A 24,344-nucleotide genomic window follows, 5' to 3' on the forward strand; every position below is an offset into this window, starting at 1 on the left:
ATAGGAAGTGGCTCAGCATTCAGATCAAAAAGACCCTTAAAAGGCATCTTCAAACTGCAAAACAAAAAACACAAACAAAAGGTTCAAATAGCCATGTTGGTGCTAGCATCAGGGATTATAACACACATTAAAGTAACAAAAACATAAGTTGATATCTAACAGAACACTAACAAAGCACAAAGCATAAGTTGCCACACCAAACATAGATGTTTCCATATAAATTGCCATATCAACCAAAAAATATCGACAGAATCTACAAAATCACACAGAATTGCAACTGTTGAAGCTAAATTTGCAGCAAAGTACGATGGAATCGTGCAGTGTTTTCACTAGAAAGATGCAAATTCACAGAACCTCTAAAATCCGTCATGATTTTTTTTTCTGCATATGCAAAATCGCAACATCGAGGTGAATTGCAGCAAGCAAGGACGGATTTACCTCAATACGGACCAGTTGGAGGGATTCGCCTTCTTCTCCAATAGAGATTCGTCCTTCCTTTCCAATTTGTCCTTCCTTTCCACGATTTTTGGGACGGGGACGTAGGTGCAAATTAGACGGTGGTGGGAAGGAACTACGGCGGAGCCGCAGATTTGGGAAGGGCACGGGGAACGGCGGCGCAGCCGTAGATGGATAGTTGTCTCTTCGAAAATCACGCCTCCAAGACACCTTCCCCGTTGATGCCGCTGTCCTTTCCTTGATGCCGCTGTCCTTTCCTGTTTTTTCTTTTTTGGTGGGAAGGCAAGGAAAGGAAGGAGGAGGAGCGACAGTGAAGGCAACTGGCGGGGTCGCGCGCTGCCCGGGTTAGCTCGGTCCGAAGAAGATAGTTGACACGACACCGATCTGTGCGTAGCGTAGCGCCATGGCGAGAGACCTAGCGGCCGTGGACAATCTCCTAGCCACGACCAGCCGCTCCATCGCGTGGATCAAGGAGCTATCGGCTGGGACGAGGGAGATTCGCGGCGAGCTGGAGCGGATCGCCACCGTGGACGGCGACCGCTCGCCGATCACCTTTGCCGAGTTCATGGATGCGCTCAACGAGGTGCGCCGGATCGAGCGCACCGTGATCCGCCCCGGGGTGGACATGGTCGAGCGAGACCTTGACAGCGTGCGAAGGTACCTGGCGGAGCACGGTGAAGCAGTCGTCGTCGGACATGCGGCGGTGGTTAATGCGCTGGCGAACCGACTCGAGCGCAGCTGCTTGTAAACTGTATCACTTTTATATGTGTTTAACTTGTCCGCTTAAATTCACAATTAGAGTATATGAGCTGCTTTTAAATTAAAAATCTAGGGCAAAAATACTTGGCATATCTTGCTAATTGAAATCACTCGACTCTTGCAACTGGGCTGAGCAAGGCCTCGGCGGCCCAAGCCACTTTACACGCGCATTGCGGTCCAGCAGCCCAGTGGGCGGAGATCATAGAATTTCAGATGGGGGCACTCCTTCCGTTTTCGTCTGCAAAGATTTATTTCGTTTTGTCAGAATAAAACCTTTTGGCCAACAAATACTCTCATTCAATTAAGCAAAATGATGAGGTACGTACAAGGCAAAAGCTGGCTATGTAGCTCTAAATAAAGAAATAGCATCAGTTCACTGTTACGTGAACGTGACTACGTGAGCCATTTGAACCCCTAACGCTGCTGCTAGGGTGCCGAAATGAGACAAGCAGCACTGATGACAACACACCTGCAAGAAGCCCACAAGACACTCAGATCGAAAACGCCCACCACAATTCACGCCCCTCTCGCCACGAAACCTCTGCATGTAGGCCCGAGCGAAGGACAGGAAAAGCACATGCAGCGTCTTCCCAAAGACACGAAAGCGTTCACGTCTCCGAGCGCGACACCCCCGGTCACGAGCAACCGGTGAAATGGTGTCCGTGAATCAACCAGTACCAGTCAGCCGCCGCGGATTCTTCCCCACGCCACGCAGCCAGGGGCCACTGAAAGCGCTTCGACCCCGTCCGTCCGTCCGTCCGCTGCACGGCGCTGCGTTTCCCGTGCACGCCCGCCCGTTCCGGTGTGTGTGGCTGGCAGCGTGGCGGCACCCCACCTCACCTCGGCGATCCCCCCACCCCGGATCCGTTTTTGCTGTGTGCTTCAAAACCAAAAACCCCTCCTCGCCTCCCATCCCTCTGCCACCCGCGAAGCGCGCCCCAGGCGGCACCGCACCGCGCACTCCACTCCACCCCACCCCACCACCGCGCGAGAAGAGAAGAGAAGAGAAGAGAAGAGAAGAGACGACACGAGACGCGTCCCCCCCCCGCACCCGCAGCCTCCTCGCCCCCCGCGCGATCCCCCGCACCCGCCCGCCTCCTGCCGCTCTCGGCGCTGCAATGGCGACGCCGGCCGTGGGCGCCGCGTGCCTCCTCCTCGCGCGGGCCGCCGGGCCGGGGCCCAGGCGGGGTAGCGGCGGCGGCGGCGACCAGGCGCGCCCGCGGCGGCTCCAGCGGGCGGTGCGCCGGCGCTGCGTCGCGGAGCTGAGCAGGGAGGGGCCCGCGCCGCGCCCGATGCCGCCGCAGCTGGCGCCCCCGCACGTGCCAGGCTTCCTCGAGCCGCCGCGGGACCCCGAGCCCGCGTCGACGCCGCCGCCCGTGCCCGAGGACGACCTCGGGGACCTCGATCTCGACCTCGAAGGTAAGAGTGTTCAGATGGCTGCTGATCGGTTCGTTCGTGCAGCACGAAATGGTCTGGGGAGTTGGGTAGACTTTTGAAGGGTGAATTTGTGTTGAATTGATCCTTTGTTAGTATTAATCGAATATATGTGATTAATATTATCATGAAAAAAAAATCGGAACCCGGATACTTGGCGGCGTCTGTATTGGATCATGAGACGATGGGGTTCAGGGTGGCGTGTCGATACCTCGGTATGATGCAGGGCACAACAGAGGTTTCGAGGGCCGTGCACGTGGTTGGATCTGAGCAGATAGATACGGAGTATTTACTAGTAGGAAGAGGTGTAGGGTATGGGGCTAACTCACACATATGTGATATGTCCTTGGAAGTAGGGCAAAATTGACTAGTCTGTCTCTTCCGTGGCTTGGTGGTGCCTGGTGGGCAATTGTAAACCTGCGTTGCAAGTGGTTGTACTCCACGGAATATGCTAACAGAACCTTGTGGTATCATATCAGTTTGCCTGAAGCTGACTTCACTGAATCAACAACCCTCAAGGAAAGATGAAAATAGGGAGTGAGCGTCATTTAGTGAAACACTGAGACTGAAGAATGGAATGTCCGGATTTTAGCCAGTTGATAGAAACTAGAAAGAACTTTCAGCAGAGAGGTGTCATGGAATGACAGTATCTATATGTTTAGTTGCAAAATTAAAAAAAACGCACTTGGAATTTATCTTAGGATCCTTAGATTATTGATATCTTGTCAGTTACCATATTCTAGAAGGGACATATGCACCTTTCACTGGTCTGCTAGTTCCAATTTGGTACGAATCTATTCTTTTCGGTACTTGCGGGATATTTATTCATATGCTGTTGGCCCACCTTGCTCTCTTCCTTGGACCACGACTCTTTTTTTGTTTTCGTGTACGTATTAAACAACACTCTTTGACCATACTATCGAATTATTTAGGAAACCAGTGAGCATCTGGCAACCTTGATTTGTCATTTAGCTGAGAACAGAATGTTGGCAACACCATTATTATTCACTCCTAGACTTGTTTTGGCATGATGGATTAAGAAACCATCTTCTTGTTATTATTTGACATCCTGCTAATATTTTTCCTCTGCTCTGGTGTTAACAAATATACAAATCCTTTATTTCACATACAGGGATTGCTGAAGATTCCATCAATGACACAGTAGTTGTGGCAAGTGAGGAAGACTTAACGATCATGGTTGGAAAGGAGCAAGCTCGAGCTAAAATAACACAGAGCATTGTCTTTGTAACTGGTGAAGCTTCTCCTTATGCGAAATCAGGGGGTCTAGGAGATGTTTGTGGTTCACTACCAGTTGCTCTTGCTGCTCGTGGTCATCGTGTGATGGTTGTAATGCCAAGATATTTAAATGGTACCTCTGATAAAAATTATGCAAATGCATTTTACACTGAGAAGCGCATTCGGATTCCATGCTTTGGCGGTACTCATGAAGTAACCTTTTTCCATGAGTATAGAGACTCTGTTGATTGGGTAAGTATTCAATCACCGTATTGTTTCTGATGAAAATTAATAACTTGCTACCTTTGTCTGTTAGACTGCTGAAGTCTTGTGAGTTTCTTGACATATACATGTTCTGATGTTACTTGTGTATTTAATGTTATTCATCACATAGTCTTCAGCATCATGGACAACATGCAGTATTTTCCAGATTAAGACAAGGAGGGTTCCACAAAGCTTGATATGATGTGTCCATGAAACTAGTACACTTGTGCCCCTGGTCCTAGGGTCTTATGCATCCATGGTCTTGCATTTGTGTTGGCAAAAATGATACTGACTAAAAAGATGACCACTAGATGATAAGGATTAATAATTAATGACATGCTCAAAGTAGCAGTAAACTTTCAAAAGGTTGCTTTGGTGGGATAGATCATGTTTCTTGATATCGCTTTTTGCAGGAGCGTCTGGTTTTAATACATGTTTTTTCTTCTTATTGTTATTGCAATTGGTGATTGAAGAATTCTTTTATGTTTTGGGGCTATTTTTTTTATTCAATCTAATTTTGTCATTTGTTAGGTGTTCGTTGACCACCCCTCCTATCACAGACCTGGAAATATATATGGAGATAAGTTTGGTGCTTATGGTGATAACCAGGTAAGAAGCTTGTTAGATTAAGCTCCTATTTGAACTGTTTAAGTTCTATCACAAAATTGATCAAGTGATTTATATCTTGCAGTTCAGATACACACTCCTTTGCTATGCTGCATGTGAGGCTCCTTTGGTCCTTGAATTGGGAGGATATATTTATGGACAGAATTGCATGTTTGTTGTGAACGATTGGCATGCCAGCCTTGTGCCAGTGTATGTTCTGAATCTACTCATCTTAATCCTGCAAGCCTACACCTTTATTCATTGTCCTCAGAGCTCATGCCATATTACAATAACATTCATCGAATTTTTTTCCCCACTTATCAGTTGTGTGTAACATTTTTAGGATTAACTAATAATTTAGTGCAGCAAGAAAATTTTGTTAAGATAGTTAAGTTTTGTAGTCAACTTATTCTGGTAATGCTAGTTCTTAGCCTATCAGTTACAAATACTCTGAGTCATCCCTTTTACTTCGAAACAGGAGGGCATGGTTTGGACAGCAGTGGCATGTCGCTGCACATGATATCTGTGAAATGACAATCATTTAATTTCAAGAGATTGATTTATGTGGTAAAATGTAAAACCTGATCTTTTGTGGGACCAATAAAGACTTACACAACACTAAGCATACACAATAAGCAGAAGAGTTTAGTAGTCTTGCTCTTGCATCATACTGTTGTCATACAAGTTTTCAGATGATACTTATTTCTTTTGACGCGTTTTGCATGGTTTTCCGTTAGCTTCAATGCTAAATTAGCTTCCATTATGTAATCAGTTTAGTCCTAACCTTGATTTTGTTTATTTCAGCCTTCTTGCTGCAAAATATAGACCATATGGTGTTTATAAAGACTCCCGCAGCATTCTAGTAATACATAATTTAGCACATCAGGTTTGAGCCTACCAGTTTCCATTGTCTATATACAGGTTGGTGATACAGTTACTCAGCACTGTGTTTTTTTTTCCATTTTGGTAGGGTGTGGAGCCTGCAAGTACATATCCTGACCTGGGGTTGCCACCTGAATGGTATGGAGCTCTTGAGTGGGTATTCCCTGAATGGGCAAGGAGGCATGCCCTTGACAAGGGTGAGGCGGTTAATTTTTTGAAAGGTGCAGTTGTGACAGCAGATCGAATCGTGACTGTCAGTAAGGTGATATTACATATAACAACTTTATGTAAATAGCTTTTACAAGATGTTCTTCCTTCAATCTGGGTGTTGCATGTCTTCCACTTTTCATTTATGTTTCATTTCCAGGGTTATTCGTGGGAGGTCACTACTGCTGAAGGTGGACAAGGCCTCGATGAGCTGTTAAGTTCCAGGAAAAGTGTATTAAACGGTAATGATATTCATGTACTTATTTTTTTCGACTGTTTTGTGGAAACAACCGAGTGGGATGATAAGAGTTACTCCCTCCAATCACAAATAAGTAACTTATCTGGGGTTGTCTTAAGTCAATCATTCCAAAGTTTAGTTACAAAATACTTTCTGTGTGTTGAATTCGAATATCTGAAAATGGTATGAGTTGAATTATCTTGAAATGTAGTTCCATAAAAGTATGCTCTTTCTATGATTTGTAAATATTATTTAACAAAAATTATTAGTTAAATCTCTGTTTTGGAAATCATTTTTGTTTTCAAATGTCACCTATTTGTGACTGGAGGGAGTAATTCAATATAAATCTATTGTGCAGGAATTGTAAATGGAATTGACATTAATGATTGGAACCCTGCCACAGACAAACATATCCCTTGTCATTATTCTGCTGATGACCTCTCTGGAAAGGTACGCTGATAGTTGGTATAACTGCCTCCTATGTTTAATCTCTGCCTCCCATTTCTCAAATTTCTCTCACTCACTAATCCTTTGTAGCATGTCATTGTTGCTTTAGGCCAAATGTAAAGCTGAATTGCAGAAGGAGCTGGGTTTACCTATAAGGCCTGATGTTCCTCTGGTTAGATGCCAATGCTTCAGACATCAATTTTTTTTAAAAAAGTATAGTGGATTGACTTTAGCTTGATTTACAGATTGGCTTCATTGGAAGATTGGATTATCAGAAAGGAATTGATCTCATTAAACTTATCATGCCAGATCTCATGCGGGAAGACATTCAATTTGTAAGTGCTGATTCTTTTCTGTGACTGTAAGCTCGAAACTGAGTCAAAAACATTCAATTTGTGATGATCTTTTTTTAATAATATCCTTGTGCAGATTTGCTTTCTCTATTCCAGTCCTCTCTTTTCAACTTTGATATTTATGATAGCTCACAAATGGCGCTAATAAGTTCTTGCATAAGAATTTTTTTAAAAGGAGGGGCTATGGGCCTCTATGACCTTCAACATGTTTCTTCCTGGAAGACTAAATAACATTTTGCACACATGCATGTGTGCACGCTTCAAGAAACAGAATTTATCTAACAATATCTCAGCCGTAGCTGTGGGTTGTGGAAACTAGAACCATGTCCATATTCTTCTCGCGAATTCTTTGCTTTTTTTTTTACTTTGAACTGAAGGCTGATGAAGAATAGGGGTTGAGGTGGTTTTAGAAGTTTTGAGTTGCCCTCTTTGTGCCCACAACTAGAGTTGACCAATGAAAAAATATTCTTATCTTATTTAATGTAGGCCATGCTTGGTTCTGGTGACCCAGAGCTTGAAGACTGGATGAGATCTACAGAGTCGAACTTCAGGGATAAATTTCGTGGATGGGTTGGATTTAGTGTTCCGGTTTCCCACCGAATAACTGCAGGGTATACAAACAACCCATTGCCAAAGAACTCACTTGTCATCTTGTAAATACAAACACATTTTATATTATAGATACTGATATCTCCCTTTTTGTACAGCTGCGATATATTGTTAATGCCGTCCAGATTTGAACCTTGTGGTCTCAATCAGCTATATGCTATGCAGTATGGTACAGTTCCTGTTGTTCATGCAACTGGGGGGCTTAGAGTAAGACAGTTATCCTTTAATAATGGCTTGTAATATCAGTACCAAGGCAGAATGTTTATTCACCTTCTTTTTTGAACAGGACACCGTGGAGAACTTCAACCCTTTTGGTGATAACGGGGAGCAAGGTACAGGGTAAGTACCTCTCCATTTTAGAGTATTTGCATGTTTTTTCCATTCTTGTCTGGAATCAATTGAATGCTTGCAATGGTTTCTGTAGCTTGCTCCTTTCATCTATGAACTGATCAAGTTTCACTGCGTATATATTTTACAGGTGGGCGTTCGCACCCCTAACAACAGAAAACATGCTGTGGGTGAGTTCCTGTTAAACTCGAATCCTTGAATTCTGTTAGTATCTTGGCTATAGAATGGCCTGACTCCTTGTACCTTAATGGCCCCTTTTGTGTGCCAAACATTGTTGAACTCAGTTGTGTTAACACCATCCAACTAGCTGATTCTGCTAATGACAATGTGTAACTGGATTTGCGGGAAAAGTTGCTTGATTCTGGCCTCTTGTTAGTATATGAGAATTGGTACTTACTGGGAAATGAAACCCTGAAAAATATAGTTCATACAAATAAAATATGAATGCAGCAGCTACCCCCTCACCCTGGTTCAACACTGCTAATTTGTGCAAGGTGCATGATGTGCACTACATGTTTGATACATGTTTCTGATGAGCAAATAGAGCTTTAATTTTGTTTTCTTTTTGTTCAATACTTCAATACAAGTGATCTGTAAAGATTTGGATTAAAACTTCAACTCATTCACATTTCACTTCAATCAATGATGTTACTACTCTGTCCAGAATGTTATACATGTACTAATTAATTTCTTTGACATTGACTAATATGTTATAGAACCTAGCCTGGAAACTATCAGTTACCAAAGCTGCAAGTTTCTTCTAAAACAATTGAGATTAGTGTAGAGAGTTTATGCACCCCTGGTTTCAGGATTCATTTGTTTACTGTTTTATTAAAATGCAGTGCTTATATTATCTCAATCCAACAATAGTAAAACAAACCACTGTCGTAATGGGGCAAAGCATTTCATAATTCTGATTTTGACGCTTTAATGCGCTTTGCAGACATTGCGAACTGCAATTTCGACATATCGGGAACACAAATCTTCCTGGGAGGGACTCATGAAGCGGGGCATGTCAAAAGACTTCACATGGGACCATGCCGCGGAGCAATATGAACAAATCTTCCAGTGGGCCTTCATCGATCAACCTTATGTCCGGTAAAAAAAAAAAGGGAAGCACAAGTGGCATCTCTTGAAGATCTTCGGTCCATCATCCTTCCATGAGTCGAAGGATGAGTGAAAAAACCTGTACATACACGGAACTGTGGAAGCAAACCGGCTATACCCGCCACTGTTCAGGTCAGCCTTATGGCCCCTGCTGCTGTGGCTGGTTTGTCTCAAAGGACGTGATGCAGTGCCAAGTCCAGATGAATGACAGTTTCGAAGAATAAGGAGGATGCTGGAAGCGGTCCCGCGCAGGCAGCCTCGCAATGGTACATATGCAATCAACTGGATTCTGCTTCCGTTATACCATTCGCTGTTTCCTTAAGATGTTGCTCATGACATGTTGTCCTTTGCTCCCGTAAGGGTTCATCACTTTTGACCCTTTAGAGAACCATGCCTCGTACGTTTTTCTTGATGAACTGCCTGACGGAGGGCCTTGTTGTGCGCGTTCTCTGCCATTTTACTAAAGATGATCACTGCTAACGGCACATCTTCAGTGTCAAGTGTGTCCGTACGTCGAAAGCGTAGCTGTGAATGTGATGGTATCAAAGAATATTGTAAAGCTCAAGCCGCTCGTCTGGTGTGCCTTGTATCCGCGGGCATCGGCTTGCATGTTTCAGGAGCTTTATCCTTGGCGTGGCGTGACCACACACTGTCCGCTTGGTCAGTAACCTTCCAAACAAGGGCATTGGAGCCTTCGGGGCACCATGCCTAGAGCCTGGCGGGGAAACTTGCAGGGCCTCCATTCCGGACCCGACATCAGTTTGGGATCGATCCTTGATCGTCGTGTCTGTCCAACTTGGATTCCTAAACAACCAGTTATTAAATTGTTGGATTTGTTTCACATGAGTTAAATGTTTAATTTAACATTTTAACTGAGCCTGACCAGGAAGAAACGCGCACTCTGAAACTTCACCTCACTGTGTCAGTTTGAACTCTGAAGTTTTTGACTGCCCAAAACTACCGCTTTTCCCTTTGCGAAGATAAGGTCAATCTCAACCATTTCTCACTCTCTAGCCTCATATCTAGGATCAAGATGGGACATGCAGCGTTGATGCATAAACTTTTTTTTTCCCTCACACACGGTGGGGCCGTAGGGACGCTGAACGGACGTGTTCAGGGGCAGATCCCACACTGCTGAATCCTTATTCCTCCATGTCACGTAAGCTGCTTGCCTGCCTCTGATCACGCCAAGCAAGGGATTACTGGCGAACTCAGAAACATTAGCATTGTCCTCACGGCCCTTTCAATCAAGGCCTATAAAACCACCCCACCGCGCCATGTCACCCAAACCACCCATCACCCTTCAGTTCACCACCACCACCACCTGGAAGGCAGGAAGCCAGGAACCAAAGCGAAAATGATCAAAGACGCCAACTTGGCCGCCGACGCCGCACCATCAGCACCAGAGCTCGGGCATGAGGAGTCCGAGCGCGAGGAGCCGCCCCGCGCACCCGCGCGCGCGGCCGCTGCGCCGGCGCCGCCGCCGCCGCTGCCGTACCAGGAGATGCTGAGGTCGACGGCGTACGAGCGGATGCGCGCGGAGCACCCCGAGGAGTTCGCGCCGGTCAGCGTCTTCTTCACGCACGACCCGCGGAGCGCCATCGACCGCCGCAAGGGCTTCCGCGTCAAGGCCGCGCTCGTCTACGAGGCCGTCACGGGCCACCACTCCGACGACCACACGCGCGCCAACAGCCTGCTCCTCGCCCTCGCCAAGGAATGCCATTCCAGAATAATCCAGGCACCGACCGGCGATGCAGCAGGTACTCCATCATTCGCCCAGCTCCCGGCGCCCACCATTACCTTCTTTCAGTGTTCACTCATATCTCTGCCTCTTTCTCAGCCACAGCCGGAGGAGCAGGAGATGCTTCAAAGTCCGAGGATGCTCTTCAGACTCCGAGACCTGATAACCAAGAAACCGACGACAAGGGAAAAAGCAACAACGCACCAGCGGCGGAGCTCACCGACGAGGGCTGGGACGAGAGGCAGAAGCGCGTCGTGGACGGGATCTTCCTCGTCGTCGGCTTCCTGCCGAAGCTCAACGAGGCGATCGCCAAGAGCGGCGGCGACCGCGACGGCGTAGACGAGACCTTCAAGTCGCAGCACATGCACGACATCGTCACGGACGTGGTCAAGCTCGAGAACCAGCTCCCGTTGCGGGACCTGCTCGACGTGGCCGGCGTCGTCGAGGCCGCGGTCAGGGAGACGGTCGCCGGCGCCGGCGAGTACAAGCTGCCCTACGCCATGGACAGCTTCGGCGACGTGGTCCGCGACTTCTGCTGGTACTACTCGCCCTTCTCCTCCTCGAGGAAGGCCGCGGCGAGCCCGTTCAAGAGCGTGGCCGCCGACGACGCCATGGCGGCGCGCACGCTCCTGGACTGCCTGCACATGAGCGTGGTGAAGCCGCCGCCGCCGCCGCAGGGGGCGGGCGCGAGCGGCGGCGGCGCCACCGGCCGGCCGTCCCGCATGCCCACGGCGCGGGAGCTCCGGCGGTCGGGGGTCCGGATCCAGGCCTCCGAGACCGGCCGCGCCGAGGTCGAGTTCGCGCAGCCGGCGGTGCGGCTGCCGGCGCTGGTGTACGACTTCAAGCTGGCCACGGTGGCCCGGAACCTCCTTGCGCGGGAGTACGACGAGCAGAGCAAGCCGGTCACGCGCTACTTCCAGATGATGAACGAGCTCGTGGAGGACGCCGCCGACGTCCGGATCCTCCGCGGCGCCGGCGTGGTCCGTGGCGGGTCCGGCGGCGGCGCGCAGCCGCAGGAGGTGCTCAGGCTGGTCAAGGGCATCGACAGGCACGCCACGTACCCGTCCGTGTACATGGCCATGGACCGGGAGATCGAGAAGGTGAGGAAGTACCACGACCAGAGGATGGCGAGCTTCTTCGTCCGCAACCGCCCCGGCGTCATCTGGGCATCGTCGGTCGCCGCCATCTCGGTGGTCGCCATCGTCGCCGCGAGGAGGAATCGGGGGTGAGCCGGAGAAGACGAGCGAATCAGTATATACGCAGCAAAAAAAAAACAGTGCTGTCACGTATACGTACGTACATTGTACATAGATATTGTCACTTGATGTGTTGTAAGGTGTATCATGGTTCATATACAAATACACCGATTAGCGGAATACGACTACTGTCTACTGATATAAGGCAATAATAAAGTCGAACGCGTGTGCTAGCAAGAATAGTAGCAAGCAAATTGAACATTGGGCTTCGTCAAATTGCTAATCTTTGACGTGAGTTTCGCCGAGTTGTTGCCACTCTTTTCGTTTCATACAACGCTTATTAGCCGCTTTGGACGATTATACCCCGACCACCTGTGTCAAGCCAATCATATTCTTCAATCTCTCTTCTTTGCCATCGACCATCGTCAGGCGACCATCTCCAGCATCCTTCCCTCTCGGCCTGTCAACTCTTTCCATCATGATCCCTGTTGTCTCCTTCCTACTTGTTTCCATTAATATAAAGTGAACTAATAATTAGCTTATTTTATACATCATTGTCGGATTTAGTGGGCAGTCCACGGGGGTTACCCAGGTTGTAGATTTGTAGGCGGGGGAGATCGCAAGACCAACAACTCGAATGGTAACACAGAGACGCAAGGTTTTAGACAGGTTCGGGCCTCCGAAGAGTAATACACTACGTCATGTTTTCTAGTGGATTGTATTGCTGGTATGGGATGCGAAGAGTTGATGTTCGTTGGGTTGAGGTAAGTTACCCTCAAGGTGTCCCTTGCCGCCTTATATAGGCTGATGATCTAGGGTTACAAGTTGGATAGGATCTAATCCTAGTCAGTTGTTACATGGAAAGCAATCTGAGTCGGACTACAACAAGTATCCCATGATATCCGGGCAGAATCCATTCACCCGGCCTCTAGACTTTTGCTCCACGTATCTTCGTACCTTGGCCCGCACGGCGTGGTCAGGTGGGACCACCTGTCAGGGCCAACCAGTATCCTGATCGGTAGGGATCCATGGGTACTCTTATCCTTTATATGTATTATGTTTAAAAATGAAGGGTACTAGAAGCTCTACCATAGGTTGAATCAAGTGGTGTGAAAAATGATATGTATAGGAGTAGGGACAATATGAAAAATGTCCTTAAGTGAAATCCGCAACTAGGATGGCAATTTGATTAAGTATATAATAAAGAATAGAAGAAATATTTAAAAGTTGCTAATATAGGACAGCCGTGCAAATGATACCTGATAGCCATATTGAATGGCTATTTCAAGGCATTTTCCAAAAAGCTAAGTGCCTAGGCATGCTTGAAACTCCGCCACTTCTGTCACTATGGAATTTAAATTGCATTTATTAGCTTTAATGGAAGCAAAATTAGTTCACACACAAGTATGGCATGAAGATGACAAGAAATTGACAAAACAAAAACTTTTAAATAAAAATATTCTAGGAAAATTTTTTAGAAAAAGAAAAGGGCTTTCTAAAAACTTTTGGACAAAAAATCCTCTAAACCAAAAAAAGGAACATTTCATGAAAACTTTTTATAAAAGACATGTTCCAATCGAAAGAAACTTTCATTGGAATTTTTTTTTGAAAGAAAATCTTTTTAAATGAAGTTTTAAAGAAAAAATAGAGAGGAGAAAACAAAGGAACAGCGGGGTCCGCCCAACGATATTTGTCTTTGCCTTGTGAATCTAGCCGTCGGCGAGTGAAACTCGTCACACCTTGCACCATAGCTCCACCTGCTCACACGGGTCCAAGGTCCAGCTGGACCTGTGTTGGGAAATGAATCGACGTGGAGAAGATGACAATACAAGTACCGTTGCACGCTTGTGGAGGGATTGATAGACAAATTAGTGGAAGCAAAGGGGAAACACATGAATGTAAGGTTAATTGGTCCATCCGGCGCATGTGTAGGCTGAGGTACTGGTGGTGCGTGGATTACATGGCCATGCAAGCGGCTCGTGAGCAGTGACGTCGTGCGTTACCAATCGTGCTAGTACATCGCATGATTCATATGATCATATCATGTTGCATATATCCAATTTTGTAACATGATTGCATTATAATGAATTCATATAAATGTCCTTATCGTAACTGTAGCATATATATATAACAATTGCACGAGCGTAACAATCCGGTACGTTGCATTCTCATAATTCAGATCAAGATCCAGTGAAAAGGCATATCAAATCTATCGCCCGCAATCAGCAAATTACTTGGAGAGTTGCTTGTGAATTGCAAAACTGCCAACATAATCCACAAGCTTGAGCTTTGGGAGTTGGCAGTACTGAAACTGAGGTACTGTTTCAGTATCTCAGTCGGCCAGATTGAGATTGCCTAGAATTGGAGCCTGCTTCAGTATGTGGCCGGTCAAGCTACCTTGAGAGTCGACCATGCAGATGCTAGCAGCAAGCCACCAAGTCATGTCCAATAAAAGACTAGATAACTAGTCCAAGCTCCAACCCCAACTGACCCGGAAGTGAATCACCGCCAGAATAGGAGCCAATTCTTCGTCAGCGACGAGCTAACCGCGAGCGTTTTCGGAAGCAACAACTTGATGCAGATAGATTTGAAGGAGTTCAAACACAAGAACACACGAACTGGTTACAACTTACAATATATTTTCTCAATCAGAACACATGAACACACTGAAGCTGCTGTCTAATGCAACATGAACACACTGAATACATGTACTCAATCACTACTCAACACACTGAACGAATGAGAGGAGATGTTGACGCGAGCATTTTAGAATGGAGAAAAAGAATAGGCATCTGGCTCCATACATACAAGGCAAATGACAAAACTTTCCGGCGGCCGCCGGGGGAGGCTAGCTGATCACTCAGACGGCGGGGAGCGGCTCGGCGGCGAAGAAGTCGTCGCCGATGTCGCTGAAGCCGCAGCCGTCCTCGCCCGGCCACATCGGGAGGTCGCCGAGGTGGCCGTCGTCGGGGAGGTGGTCGAGCCGCGGCGCGGCGATGTCGTCGAACAGGACGCCTAGGGCCGGGTCGTCGAACGGGGTGATGATGCCGGGGAACACGCCCTCCTCGAGCTCCGGGAGGATCGCGTCGGCGGAGAAGGGGGAGGCGTCTTTCTTGGCGGTGGAATCGGTGGCGTCCGTGGGCTTTAGCGCCAGCGGGGCCACCGCGTCGTCCGTCGTCTCGCCCGGCATTGCGGGGAGCACGGAGACCGGCGAGCCCACCAGCTGAGACTCGTCGCTGGACTCCTCGGCGGAGGAGAGGTCGGCCACTACGGCGGGAATGGCCTGGGGCGGCGGCACCACACGGACGGGTTTCGGCGGCGCTGCGGGGAAGTTGGTCGTCGCCGATGGCCCGCGGAGGCGGCGGGCCTCGCTGTCGTACATCCTCGCGGCCTCCTCGGCCGTGTCGAAGGTGCCCAGCCACACCCGCGCGTTCTTGTGCGGGTCGCGGATCTCCGCCGCGTACTTCCCCCACGGCCGCCTCCGCACGCCCCTGTAGCTTGGCTCCGCCGCGCGCGCCGCCGCCGGAACGCCCGGCAGTTTCCTCTTGCCACCACCGCCGGGAGCAACTCTACCGGCGGGCGCGGGAGCCGATGACGTTATGGCCCGACGCTGCTCCATGCGGATCTCCTTCACAAACTTGCGCACTCCTCGCGGCGTGGCGACGCCGGCGCCGGCCTCGGCCTCGTCGCCGGAGGAGTCCGTGGCGTCACGGTCGTCGCAGAAGATGCGAACCACTTTGCGGATCGCTGCCGCCTTGTGGGCTGCTTCCACCATTGCTCGCACTGACTTGTGGAAAACGAAGCGGGGGAGGGAGAGGAGATGACTCGGGGTGGAGGAGACGAGGAGGCTCGATCGTTGGCCCGTGAGAAATATAGGGGGTTGTTAAGAAAAGGAAAGAGAGAGGGAAGAGATCTCTTCCACAAACTTTAGGATCCACGGTTTAATTTGGCAAACAGCCCAATCATTAAGGATTTGCTTGGCTAGGTTATCTCTTCATTAATACATTGCCATTTATTCCGAGATATTTTTCTAGTCGCAAAAATCTTCCCTCCGTTGGTTTTTTAGCGCGTTTTCAAATACAAATTCGGGAAGAAACTCGTGTAAATCATAAATTTAGTCAATACGAGGTCCACATGTAAGAGCTGTGTTGCGTAAAAAATATATGTCCGTTCACTTTGAAGATTTAGAAAATAATTACGAGGATCAAGGATCAAGCTGTAGTAGGCCAACAGTGTAACTGCTGGTGCAAATGACATCTGGGACCAGAAGGATCCGCGTACTGGAGATGGCATGAATGATTGGCAGCTCATCATTTTTGTCTACTTATTAATTTTCTTCCAAATTTGGAAACACTTTGGTAATGAACCGCTCTGTATGAATTTGACGTTCAGATTTGAAGGTTTCAGAAAATAATAACATGCCAATAACAAGTGTTGAGAAATTGTGGCGTGTATTGAAATATTATTTTAGAACGTTGGAAAAAATTAGAGCCCAATATGGTTTATGGCAAATTGTTTCAAAGGATTTTTAAGAAACTAGCAAATAAGAAATTAAGCCGATGACAAAACTTGAGGTCAAATTTTCAATATCTCCAGTTGAAAATTTAAGTTCAATATTATTAAGTTCGAAAGCTTAGTATTTGATCATGTAAACTGAATTTCATCAACTTGAAAACTTTCATAGGAAATTAAGTTGATGAAATTCATTTTTTCCTATACGGTTGAAAGTATTCGTATTATATCCTCTATTTCATAGAAAAATTTAACAATGTAACTTTGCACGATGACCAATCAAATATTATTTTTGTATGACTACATGTCTTCGAAATCGTCACATATTTATGTACATATGGTGCCAGGTTTTATTTCCTATTTGGACGAATTCAGATCTATTTGTAACACCTCACCATTTTGATATTGTTTTTTAAAAATACGAACAGAATGATGTTGAGTTACCCCATACACGACAATCCGTCCCACCGATAACGGCAATCTATGCCAGTTAACTGTGGACCTGATATGTGTTTTGCATATCATGGACCCACATCTGCGCATGCGTATACAAACTAGTGACGTTACGAGTAACAGATGAAGAGCATGTTTGGTCTGCATCCAGCTCACAGCATGTTTGGTCTGCATCCAGCTGAGCTTTACCAACACATGGGTGCACACACGATTTGGCAAAGCTTTCCGTTGCCCCGGTCCCACCCCGCGTGTGGGTATGAAAAACAATAGTCGTGGGCGAGCCATTTTTTCGTGCTGAACTAAACGACGGCCCAAGCTGCATGGGCACGCCAACTTTCAGCAAGGCGCCGAACCAAACAAGCCCTGAAGAACTTTATAGCTGTAAATTACTTATGTTAAGATTATTGGCAGCTCACCATAACCCAGTAACTCAATCTTAGTACTTATTTAGTTTTCTCGTACTATACCTATATACTAGTGTTTGCTAGTCAAATCTAGTGCATATGCTGTGCGTTACATACATTATTTTTCATATTTGTTTTACCATGGCAAAATCATGTGCATATCATGATGAACAACATTTTTCTGAACACCCAACATGAGGAACAACACGAATCCATGGCATTCATGCTAAAAATTTTGGAGTCGAAGCAGGGTCTCGGACCTTCAAGTACCATTTTATTCTCCAAGCATGAATTTTGGGTGAAAGCAAATTATAAGCCTTTCTAAGTAAAAAGAAGCAAATTGTAAATTGCATCAAATACAACCGGAGGGTTTTGCAAAAAAAAAAACATTCGTAAGAACTAAAACGGCCAAAAGTGTGGCAATGAGGAATCGGCATTCAGTAGAGGTGAAGACAGAACAGGGGGGGTGTACTAACCAATTAGTGACATACGGTGTCTATTCAGATAACCACAAAATTTCAGAATGATTGGCCGTCCAAGAGAGAATGAACAGACCCAACCCAAGCGTGTCCACTCTTGTCCATCGCCGAGACGATCGAAAGGAGCCATCACACAGCAAGGGATGTTTGGTGAGATGCACTAGCTGCTCATTTTCTTTCTTGTGCTCGGAAAGACGACAAACGTTTGCTTTTTGCGTCGCCACAAAAAAAAAATCAGGAGGATGCTTGTAGAGCTTTGCTGTCATGTACAGCCGTTGGTACATTATATAGTTTAGATTAGAAGTGACGTGGCCAGCCACGTTTGGATCTTCTCTGTCGTTCATATTCCCAAAGGCTTGTCGGGCACGGTACGTTGACGTTCGAACTCGGCAGCGGAAAGATGAAATGGTTCGGTCAGATTGTTCAGAACTTGAGAGATTAGCAACTGCACTAGCACCAAGTTCTTTGATCCGACTTTGTCACTGATCCTGCGGCGCTAACAAAAAGTTAACAGCGCTTAAGTACGTCCAAACTCAAAAATCCAAATCGCAGCCTTTTTGTCACCACAGGATTTTTAAACCTGCCGCTGCTGGTGATGATCAACTCGGGTCAATTTCTATGGTGATCTATGTGATCCGACTGAGTAAAACCCGAGCCAATCCCCAGGCGCTCGCGCACGCACGTCCGACGCGCCCCCGGACAGCGGAAAAACCAAGCGCGGCGGGCACCAGGGCCGGAGCCAAGCCAGCGTCGTCGTCGCTCGTCGGCACCAGCCGACGCCGAACCGCAACGCAAAGGCAAGGGGATCCTGGAGATGCCGAGCCCGCGCGGGTGCGGGGGGCGGTAGCGGACGAACGCGAGCCGGCCGGCGGGCGGGCGCAAGCCCCGGCAGCAGGAGCTAGCGGCCATCGCAACGGACAAAGGCCAGAGGCGTGGGTGTGGGGAACGGAAAGGCGGGCGCTGTTGTGACGCGACGGCCGTGTGGGTGCACCGGAGGGAACGGACGAGGCTTTGACTGACCTGGCCCCCCCTCCCCCTCCGGCCAGTGGGCCGCTAGTTTAAGGAAAGACGGCGCCGGATCTTTTTCTAAATCGGCGGATCCGTGGACGTGACTGGTACTGGCACTGTTATCTCCAGGATAACAGAAGCCAATGAATGTTGTGTGTGCGTGGTTGATTATTCCCGAACATGGAACCTGGAGGAGGGTTGCCAAGTTTGTTTCTGTATACGACCGCACGAGCGAGCCACCGCCGCAAAACGGGCAGAGGAGCCCAGGCCGCGGCGAACCGTCCCTGATTTTTTCCCACCGGAATCACCGCTTCCCTTCCTCTCTCCCTCTCTCTCTCCACCGCCGGAAGCGGGCTACGGCCGGTACCCGTGATCCGCTCATCATCCATCGTCGTCGTCCGCAAGCCACGCGGATCGCGCGCGAATTGGCGACCTCCGCGCCAATTTGGTTACCCCGCCCGATCCGTGTCAAAAAACGGGCCGTCTGCACATCATAAAAAGCCCTAAAAAAAGCCCGCACGTAGAAGCCCACCCATCCTAGATGACCCGGCCTGGCTGGCAGCGGACCGGCACGTGCGGCGGCCCAAACAATAGCTGGATTCCGTCTTGCATGCACAATCGTCAAAAAAAGGCCCCGCACACACCTTTCAAAAGAAAAAACCCGCACGTCGAAGCCCATCTGAGAGGACCCGGCGGCGGCCTGCTGGGCAGCCGGACCAGCACGTGCGGCCCAATAACTGGATTGCTTGCTGCGTCGCCAAACCTCGCTCACCTCCTTCGCAAACACCGCGTCGTCTCCTCTCCTCCGAGTTTTCCAACCAGACCGCGTGATCCGACTCGCCGACCCCGCTCGCTCTCGCCGGAGCGCCTCCACACCCTCCAGCGCGACCAGTCCGTCCCCACCGACCGCGCTACGCGGCGCCCGATGGAGTACGACTTCCGGGGCCGGCCGGGCTCGGGATCCTACGGGGCGCCTCCGGGGGCCGCCGCGCCCGGCGGCGGCTCGTCGCTCTACCCGCGCGTCGGCCAGCCGACCCACGGCGGGGGCGGGGGCGGGGGCGGGTCCGCCACCGCGTCGCCGCGGGCCGCGCCCTACCACCATGGGCCCGGGGCGGGCTCCGGGTCCTCGGCTCCCATCGTGACGCCGCTGGCTCCAACCTCCACCTCCTCGAGTAATTCTCCCCGTTTCCCACTTTATGCACGTATCCGATTGACTCCACGGTTGGTTCGAATTGGTCCCGGAGCGGAGAGCTGCGCGCTATGTGCTCGATCGAATGCACCATGCTGAATTGTCTGTCGGGCTGAATTGGATGGCTTTTGGGGGCTGTTAGGTCAGCAGATCTCTTGTTGGTTTGGGTTCTGATTGTAGGGATCACGATGTGGGAACTGATAAAATCTAACCCTGAAACTTGACAACTGTAGCACTTGGCTTTGTCCATCTAGTAACTATCTCCGAGTTGGATTACTCCCGAGGGAATGCTGGGAAGTTGAATACCAGCAAATTCGAATGATATGAGCCAAATTGAATTTCACTTTAAATTTTTCTTGTGACAAAGCTTGATGGCTGCTGCTAGTGCAACTTAGCTGGATACTAAGACATGAATCGGTTATAACCATGGTTCTATAAGGACTTATAGGTGTTTGCATGTGCTGGATTAGTATACGTGTTTGCATATGCTTTTGTCTTCAGATGCCAAATGCTCATGAAATGTTTCAGTAATTTTGAGATAATGGGATTGTGTATACGTTCGTTCCCTGTCTTCTTATCAACATAATTGAAGTTGATAAGATGCTAAACTTGCCTAGGCTCATGGATGTATTCTATTTTTTGTAATTACCGGACGCAACAAAGTAGTTGGTAATTTTGGTAATTGTGTTTCTGTGTTTTACTGTTTCCATCTTGCAAAATATGAATAAACTGCTTACTAGCGTTCCCTGTTTGCTTGTTCTCAATAACAGTTTGTTTTCTAATAATATCGTTTTCTTATTGTGCAGAAGTGGGCATACAAGTTGCGATAAAGCCTGAATTCCGCATTACCCCTCCTGTGAGTAATTTAATTTCTTAGCGAACTACATTTCTTTTGTTTTCTCAAGTGAACTCCAGTGAGATTGAATGTTTGCCTAGCTGTTAGACAAATGTTGGTATGTTGTTAATTCATATGTAAATATGGAAGTTACGGCAAGATGGCTGGGAATTTACGGCAATCGAATGGTTGATCTGTTGTGGGTCACCTGTCCAGTGACCATCTGAGCACCATTAACAAATCTTACTTGTTTATCTATTTCTTGATGAACAATAACCCTTCTGCCAGCCCACTGTAGATAGCAAGTGCAGCTTATTCCTTGATGAGTGAACAGCTAGAATGGAAGTATGTTTAAACAATACAATGAACTAATATTTGTGCTAAATTCTGTTTTTGCTAGAAAAATTACTGATGGCTTCTGTTAATTTTGTGCAGCCATATATATCTGTTGGTTTATAATCTCGGTGTTATAGTTTGTAGCCAACTAAGTTGAAATGTATCAGGATGCAATTCATACTATCTGTGGGCTCCATTTAAGTGTCATACTGTATGTGGGTCTATCTAGTGTTTTATTTTTCTGTTCCTAGAACTGCACTCTACCATTCTTCAAGATTCCATTCACATTGTATGGTTATTGAGCAAACCCTATTTGTTGCATGGCATCAAGTGTTGTGCTATTCGAGTTTTCCTCAATTCACATGTTGATTTTGGAATTCATGATCTTCTAATTAGTGTCATCTTTTCAGCCTCAATTGCCACCACAGATGGTCGAAATTCCTCGCAGCACCTTCAACTTTGATTTTGAGTATGAGAGAAGGATTCTTGCTGAGGCAGAGAAGGAGAACCCCAACTGGAGTAAGTTTGTGGTAGAAAGACAGGCCCCACCACCGCCTGTGCCACAGCAGGTTAGAGAGCTCCTTCTACTTCTGTCTTTCATATATGATATATCAAAAATCCTTACATGGTTACTGTTGGATAAAGTTTCATCTGGTCCCTAGCAGAAAAAGGGTCTTAAGTTGTTTATAGACTTGTTTTTGTTTATTTCCTTATGTAACTAATGCCCCCTAGTAGTTACTAAACTTTGCCCTTCCACCATTCCTCCACTTTGTTCATGTTGTTGATGGACTGGTTTGTTGTATGGCGTTAATTCAAAAAACTAGAAGTGCTTATTAACTTGCTCATTGAAGCAACAATAAATTGATACTAAAAATCAGTGAATCACGTATCTGAAGATTCAACCTGGTCTGCCTGAACATTCAACAATAAATCAAGTGGAATGAGGAGCCACGAGATTTAGGCACAGTTTATAAGAAGCTGCATTACTTTGACTCTGTTCTTTTGTTTTCTGGTCCTGTTCTGCCTGACACCCCGTATTGATGCAAAAAAAAAAAGTGCGCCTGCAGATTACATTTTTCTCAAAGTCTGTTGTTAACCCCACAATTTTAGATCAGAAAGTAAATATCACTTACAACCAAATTTGACTATTGTGGTGATAACTGATACCAGTTCTTTGCCAATTTGTTTGGTTTAATCAGGAAAAAAACCAGTGCACATATGCTCTGGTTTGTTCATAATCAAGCATTATACTTTTAGTTGTTCAAAACGCAGAACATACTGTTTGGTGATGTGGCTGTCCTTGACCTTTAATGGGCATATAATATAGTTAATGTATTTGGTTATCTCAGGGTACCCTTCATTTTTTGTTAATCCATTTTAGCGCATTTTCATTTGTCCATGCTCATATGTGTCCAAGCTTTCCTTCAACAATAACATATCTGCAACAAGAACATAGTTATAATATCCAACATATCTGGTCATTTGATGAAATTTCTGTTCTTGGAGAGTAACTTAGTGAAATTTTATATTACAATCTTGTAACTTCATTCTAGCTTCCTCACCTCACTATCATATTATGGGTAGTGCATGCCAATCAGATGTTGAAAATAAATTCTATTGACTGAATAACTGGCATTCTCATTTTCCTTTTGCAGGCTAGACCAGCATCCTCAGGGTCAGGGGATCCAGTTGTGGACAAGTATGTCTCCATGGGGCTTGGGCGTGAAGCTGTCTCATTTGCCGTGTTGAATTATGGAGATAATCCTGCAAAGGCATGCTCCTTTTCTTCCTGTTGTATTTTTTATTAATACTATTTTAGCACCATTAATCATGAAAATATGGCTCTCTGATAGCTAAAGTCTCTTTTAATGACAATAACTATATACACCTTATCTCTATTCGAATTTGCAGGTAATTAAATCCACCTTTTCATGTTTCATGTGCTAATTCTTTTCTCCCAAGTGTCCGCTATTTTTTTTAATTGGATGTTTCCAGAGATAAACCACTGAAATATTATCGTGAGCAGATTTGCAATCAGCTTTATTTTTCTAGTCTGTTGGGGGTTTATGTTGCTTACTCGTTTTTCATGATCATCAATTGCCATTCACCAGTATTGGTCACACCAATTGCCATTCACTAGGAAGTGAGTCTAGCTCAACTGGTTAGGGTCGGAGGTGTGGTCGTGCATCCTAACTACTCAAGTTCGAGTCCCCTCTTGCTCGAATTTGGGTGCATATTTTCTTCTTCTTAATGAAAAACCGCCTAGTTCCTCCTAGGTTGGATCTCGTTTAATTATAATGTTCTTATAGAACTTAATATGGTGAGTTTGTTTTTGACATGTACAGATGTACCTCAGTTCAGCTGGGATAATTTCAGTTTGGCAATTGAGCAAATTTAAACTGCAAAAAATAATATACAGTGAACATACAAGCTGTTTTTTTAAAGGTAGGTACGAGAAACAAAATAAGTTGACATGTAAAAATAGTTTAAGCTGAGATATTCCCCGGGTAGTCAGTTTGCATTATGTATGCTATTCATCTAACGTGCAATTTTCTATTTCTGCTGTGGCATGTCCATCAAATTGGACAAGTATTCACCTCTTTCTACCTTGTATCCAGGTGAAGGAGTTTGTGAAATCGTACAACATCCTCCACGAGATGGGCTTCACATCGCCAAACGTCCCCGAGCTGCTGGCGATCCACGACAACGACCCTGACAAAGTCATCCAGCGCCTCCTCTCCTCGCCGTCCTGATCCCAGAGCAAGACGCGCTCCCGGACAGTTGCGTATGTATACCACATCCGTGTACAGCCCTGCCCTACGCTGGCAACCATCTTATGCATGTCAAATGTTTATGGAGATACGCGTGGTTCTACTCCAATCTACGTGTTAGCTGCCGCTAGTTTTGTGAACCGAGTAACATGGTTTGTATGTTGTATCCCGTTACCCGTTTGGTGTTTTTCTCTTTTTGCACCGCTTGTTTCACCACCGAGTCTCTTTCGCAGCGTACATGTAGTGCAACAGGATGTTTGCTGACCGATGATCCTGGTTGATAAACGGCATGAACTTTGCTCCGTGACCGCGAGTTTGTCCATTTTATTGAGTAGATCGTTTTTCAGCTTCTTCCTGCACTCGGTGACGAGCCAGCGACCGAACTCTTCTTAGGTTCGCTGTCCCAGACGGATTCTGACTGCGGAGGATTACGATTGGTTACGCTCGGGCGGTATCCACCCGTCCTCTGTGACG

The 24,344-nt window shown here is 46.9% G+C and overlaps 4 protein-coding genes across 5 annotated transcripts; 3 read left to right on the forward strand and 1 right to left on the reverse strand.

The window, feature by feature from the left end:
- The first annotated feature begins 2,145 nt into the window (after positions 1 to 2,145).
- Positions 2,146 to 9,446, forward strand: LOC101758779 (soluble starch synthase 1, chloroplastic/amyloplastic). Its single transcript, XM_004964720.4, has 15 exons — positions 2,146 to 2,634; positions 3,782 to 4,137; positions 4,681 to 4,758; positions 4,841 to 4,965; positions 5,560 to 5,641; positions 5,726 to 5,899; positions 6,005 to 6,086; positions 6,441 to 6,532; positions 6,639 to 6,701; positions 6,775 to 6,864; positions 7,369 to 7,493; positions 7,590 to 7,698; positions 7,778 to 7,830; positions 7,970 to 8,009; positions 8,783 to 9,446. The coding sequence occupies exons 1-15, from the start codon at positions 2,334 to 2,336 to the stop codon at positions 8,939 to 8,941; spliced, it is 1,929 nt and encodes a 642-aa protein (XP_004964777.1). The 5' UTR covers positions 2,146 to 2,333; the 3' UTR covers positions 8,942 to 9,446.
- A 776-nt stretch (positions 9,447 to 10,222) lies between these two features.
- Positions 10,223 to 12,152, forward strand: LOC101759186. The gene is made up of 2 exons (XM_004964721.2): positions 10,223 to 10,706; positions 10,787 to 12,152. Exons 1-2 carry the CDS (start codon positions 10,304 to 10,306, stop codon positions 11,914 to 11,916), a joined length of 1,533 nt encoding a protein of 510 aa, XP_004964778.1. The 5' UTR covers positions 10,223 to 10,303; the 3' UTR covers positions 11,917 to 12,152.
- Positions 12,153 to 14,743: 2,591 nt separating this feature from the next.
- Positions 14,744 to 15,658, reverse strand: LOC101782147 (ethylene-responsive transcription factor CRF1). Its single transcript, XM_004966678.1, has one exon. It carries the CDS (start codon positions 15,656 to 15,658, stop codon positions 14,744 to 14,746), a length of 915 nt encoding a protein of 304 aa, XP_004966735.1.
- Positions 15,659 to 19,523: 3,865 nt separating this feature from the next.
- LOC101759594 lies at positions 19,524 to 24,172 on the forward strand. Of its 2 annotated transcripts, XM_022825675.1 has the most exons (6): positions 19,524 to 19,911; positions 20,735 to 20,784; positions 21,510 to 21,668; positions 22,755 to 22,871; positions 23,445 to 23,544; positions 23,718 to 24,172. In XM_022825675.1, exons 1-6 carry the CDS (start codon positions 19,665 to 19,667, stop codon positions 23,813 to 23,815), a joined length of 771 nt encoding a protein of 256 aa, XP_022681410.1. In that variant the 5' UTR covers positions 19,524 to 19,664; the 3' UTR covers positions 23,816 to 24,172. The 2 variants fall into 2 exon arrangements, with proteins under 2 accessions (XP_022681410.1, XP_004964779.1); XM_004964722.2 differs by lacking the exon at positions 23,445 to 23,544 and having other exon boundaries at positions 19,525 to 19,911.
- Positions 24,173 to 24,344: the final 172 nt, after the last annotated feature.

This window comes from Setaria italica, chromosome IV (assembly GCF_000263155.2).
Source record: "Setaria italica strain Yugu1 chromosome IV, Setaria_italica_v2.0, whole genome shotgun sequence".
NCBI lineage: Eukaryota > Viridiplantae > Streptophyta > Magnoliopsida > Poales > Poaceae > Setaria > Setaria italica.

What these genes read in the sequence shown, in the direction of transcription:
- LOC101759594 (XM_022825675.1), top strand. Translation starts at nt 19,665, where the DNA reads ATGGAGTACGACTTCCGGGGCCGGCCGGGCTCGGGATCCTACGGGGCG. An exon ending in TCCAACCTCCACCTCCTCGA is followed by an intron (nt 19,912 to 20,734) that starts GTAATTCTCCCC and finishes CTTATTGTGCAG; the next exon opens with AAGTGGGCATACAAGTTGCG. An exon ending in CACCGCCTGTGCCACAGCAG is followed by an intron (nt 21,669 to 22,754) that starts GTTAGAGAGCTC and finishes TTCCTTTTGCAG; the next exon opens with GCTAGACCAGCATCCTCAGG.
- LOC101782147 (XM_004966678.1), bottom strand. Translation starts at nt 15,658, where the DNA reads ATGGTGGAAGCAGCCCACAAGGCGGCAGCGATCCGCAAAGTGGTTCGC.
- LOC101759186 (XM_004964721.2), top strand. Translation starts at nt 10,304, where the DNA reads ATGATCAAAGACGCCAACTTGGCCGCCGACGCCGCACCATCAGCACCA. An exon ending in ACCGACCGGCGATGCAGCAG is followed by an intron (nt 10,707 to 10,786) that starts GTACTCCATCAT and finishes CCTCTTTCTCAG; the next exon opens with CCACAGCCGGAGGAGCAGGA.
- LOC101758779 (XM_004964720.4), top strand. Translation starts at nt 2,334, where the DNA reads ATGGCGACGCCGGCCGTGGGCGCCGCGTGCCTCCTCCTCGCGCGGGCC. An exon ending in TAAGGCCTGATGTTCCTCTG is followed by an intron (nt 6,702 to 6,774) that starts GTTAGATGCCAA and finishes CTTGATTTACAG; the next exon opens with ATTGGCTTCATTGGAAGATT. An exon ending in ATGCAACTGGGGGGCTTAGA is followed by an intron (nt 7,699 to 7,777) that starts GTAAGACAGTTA and finishes TTTTTTGAACAG; the next exon opens with GACACCGTGGAGAACTTCAA.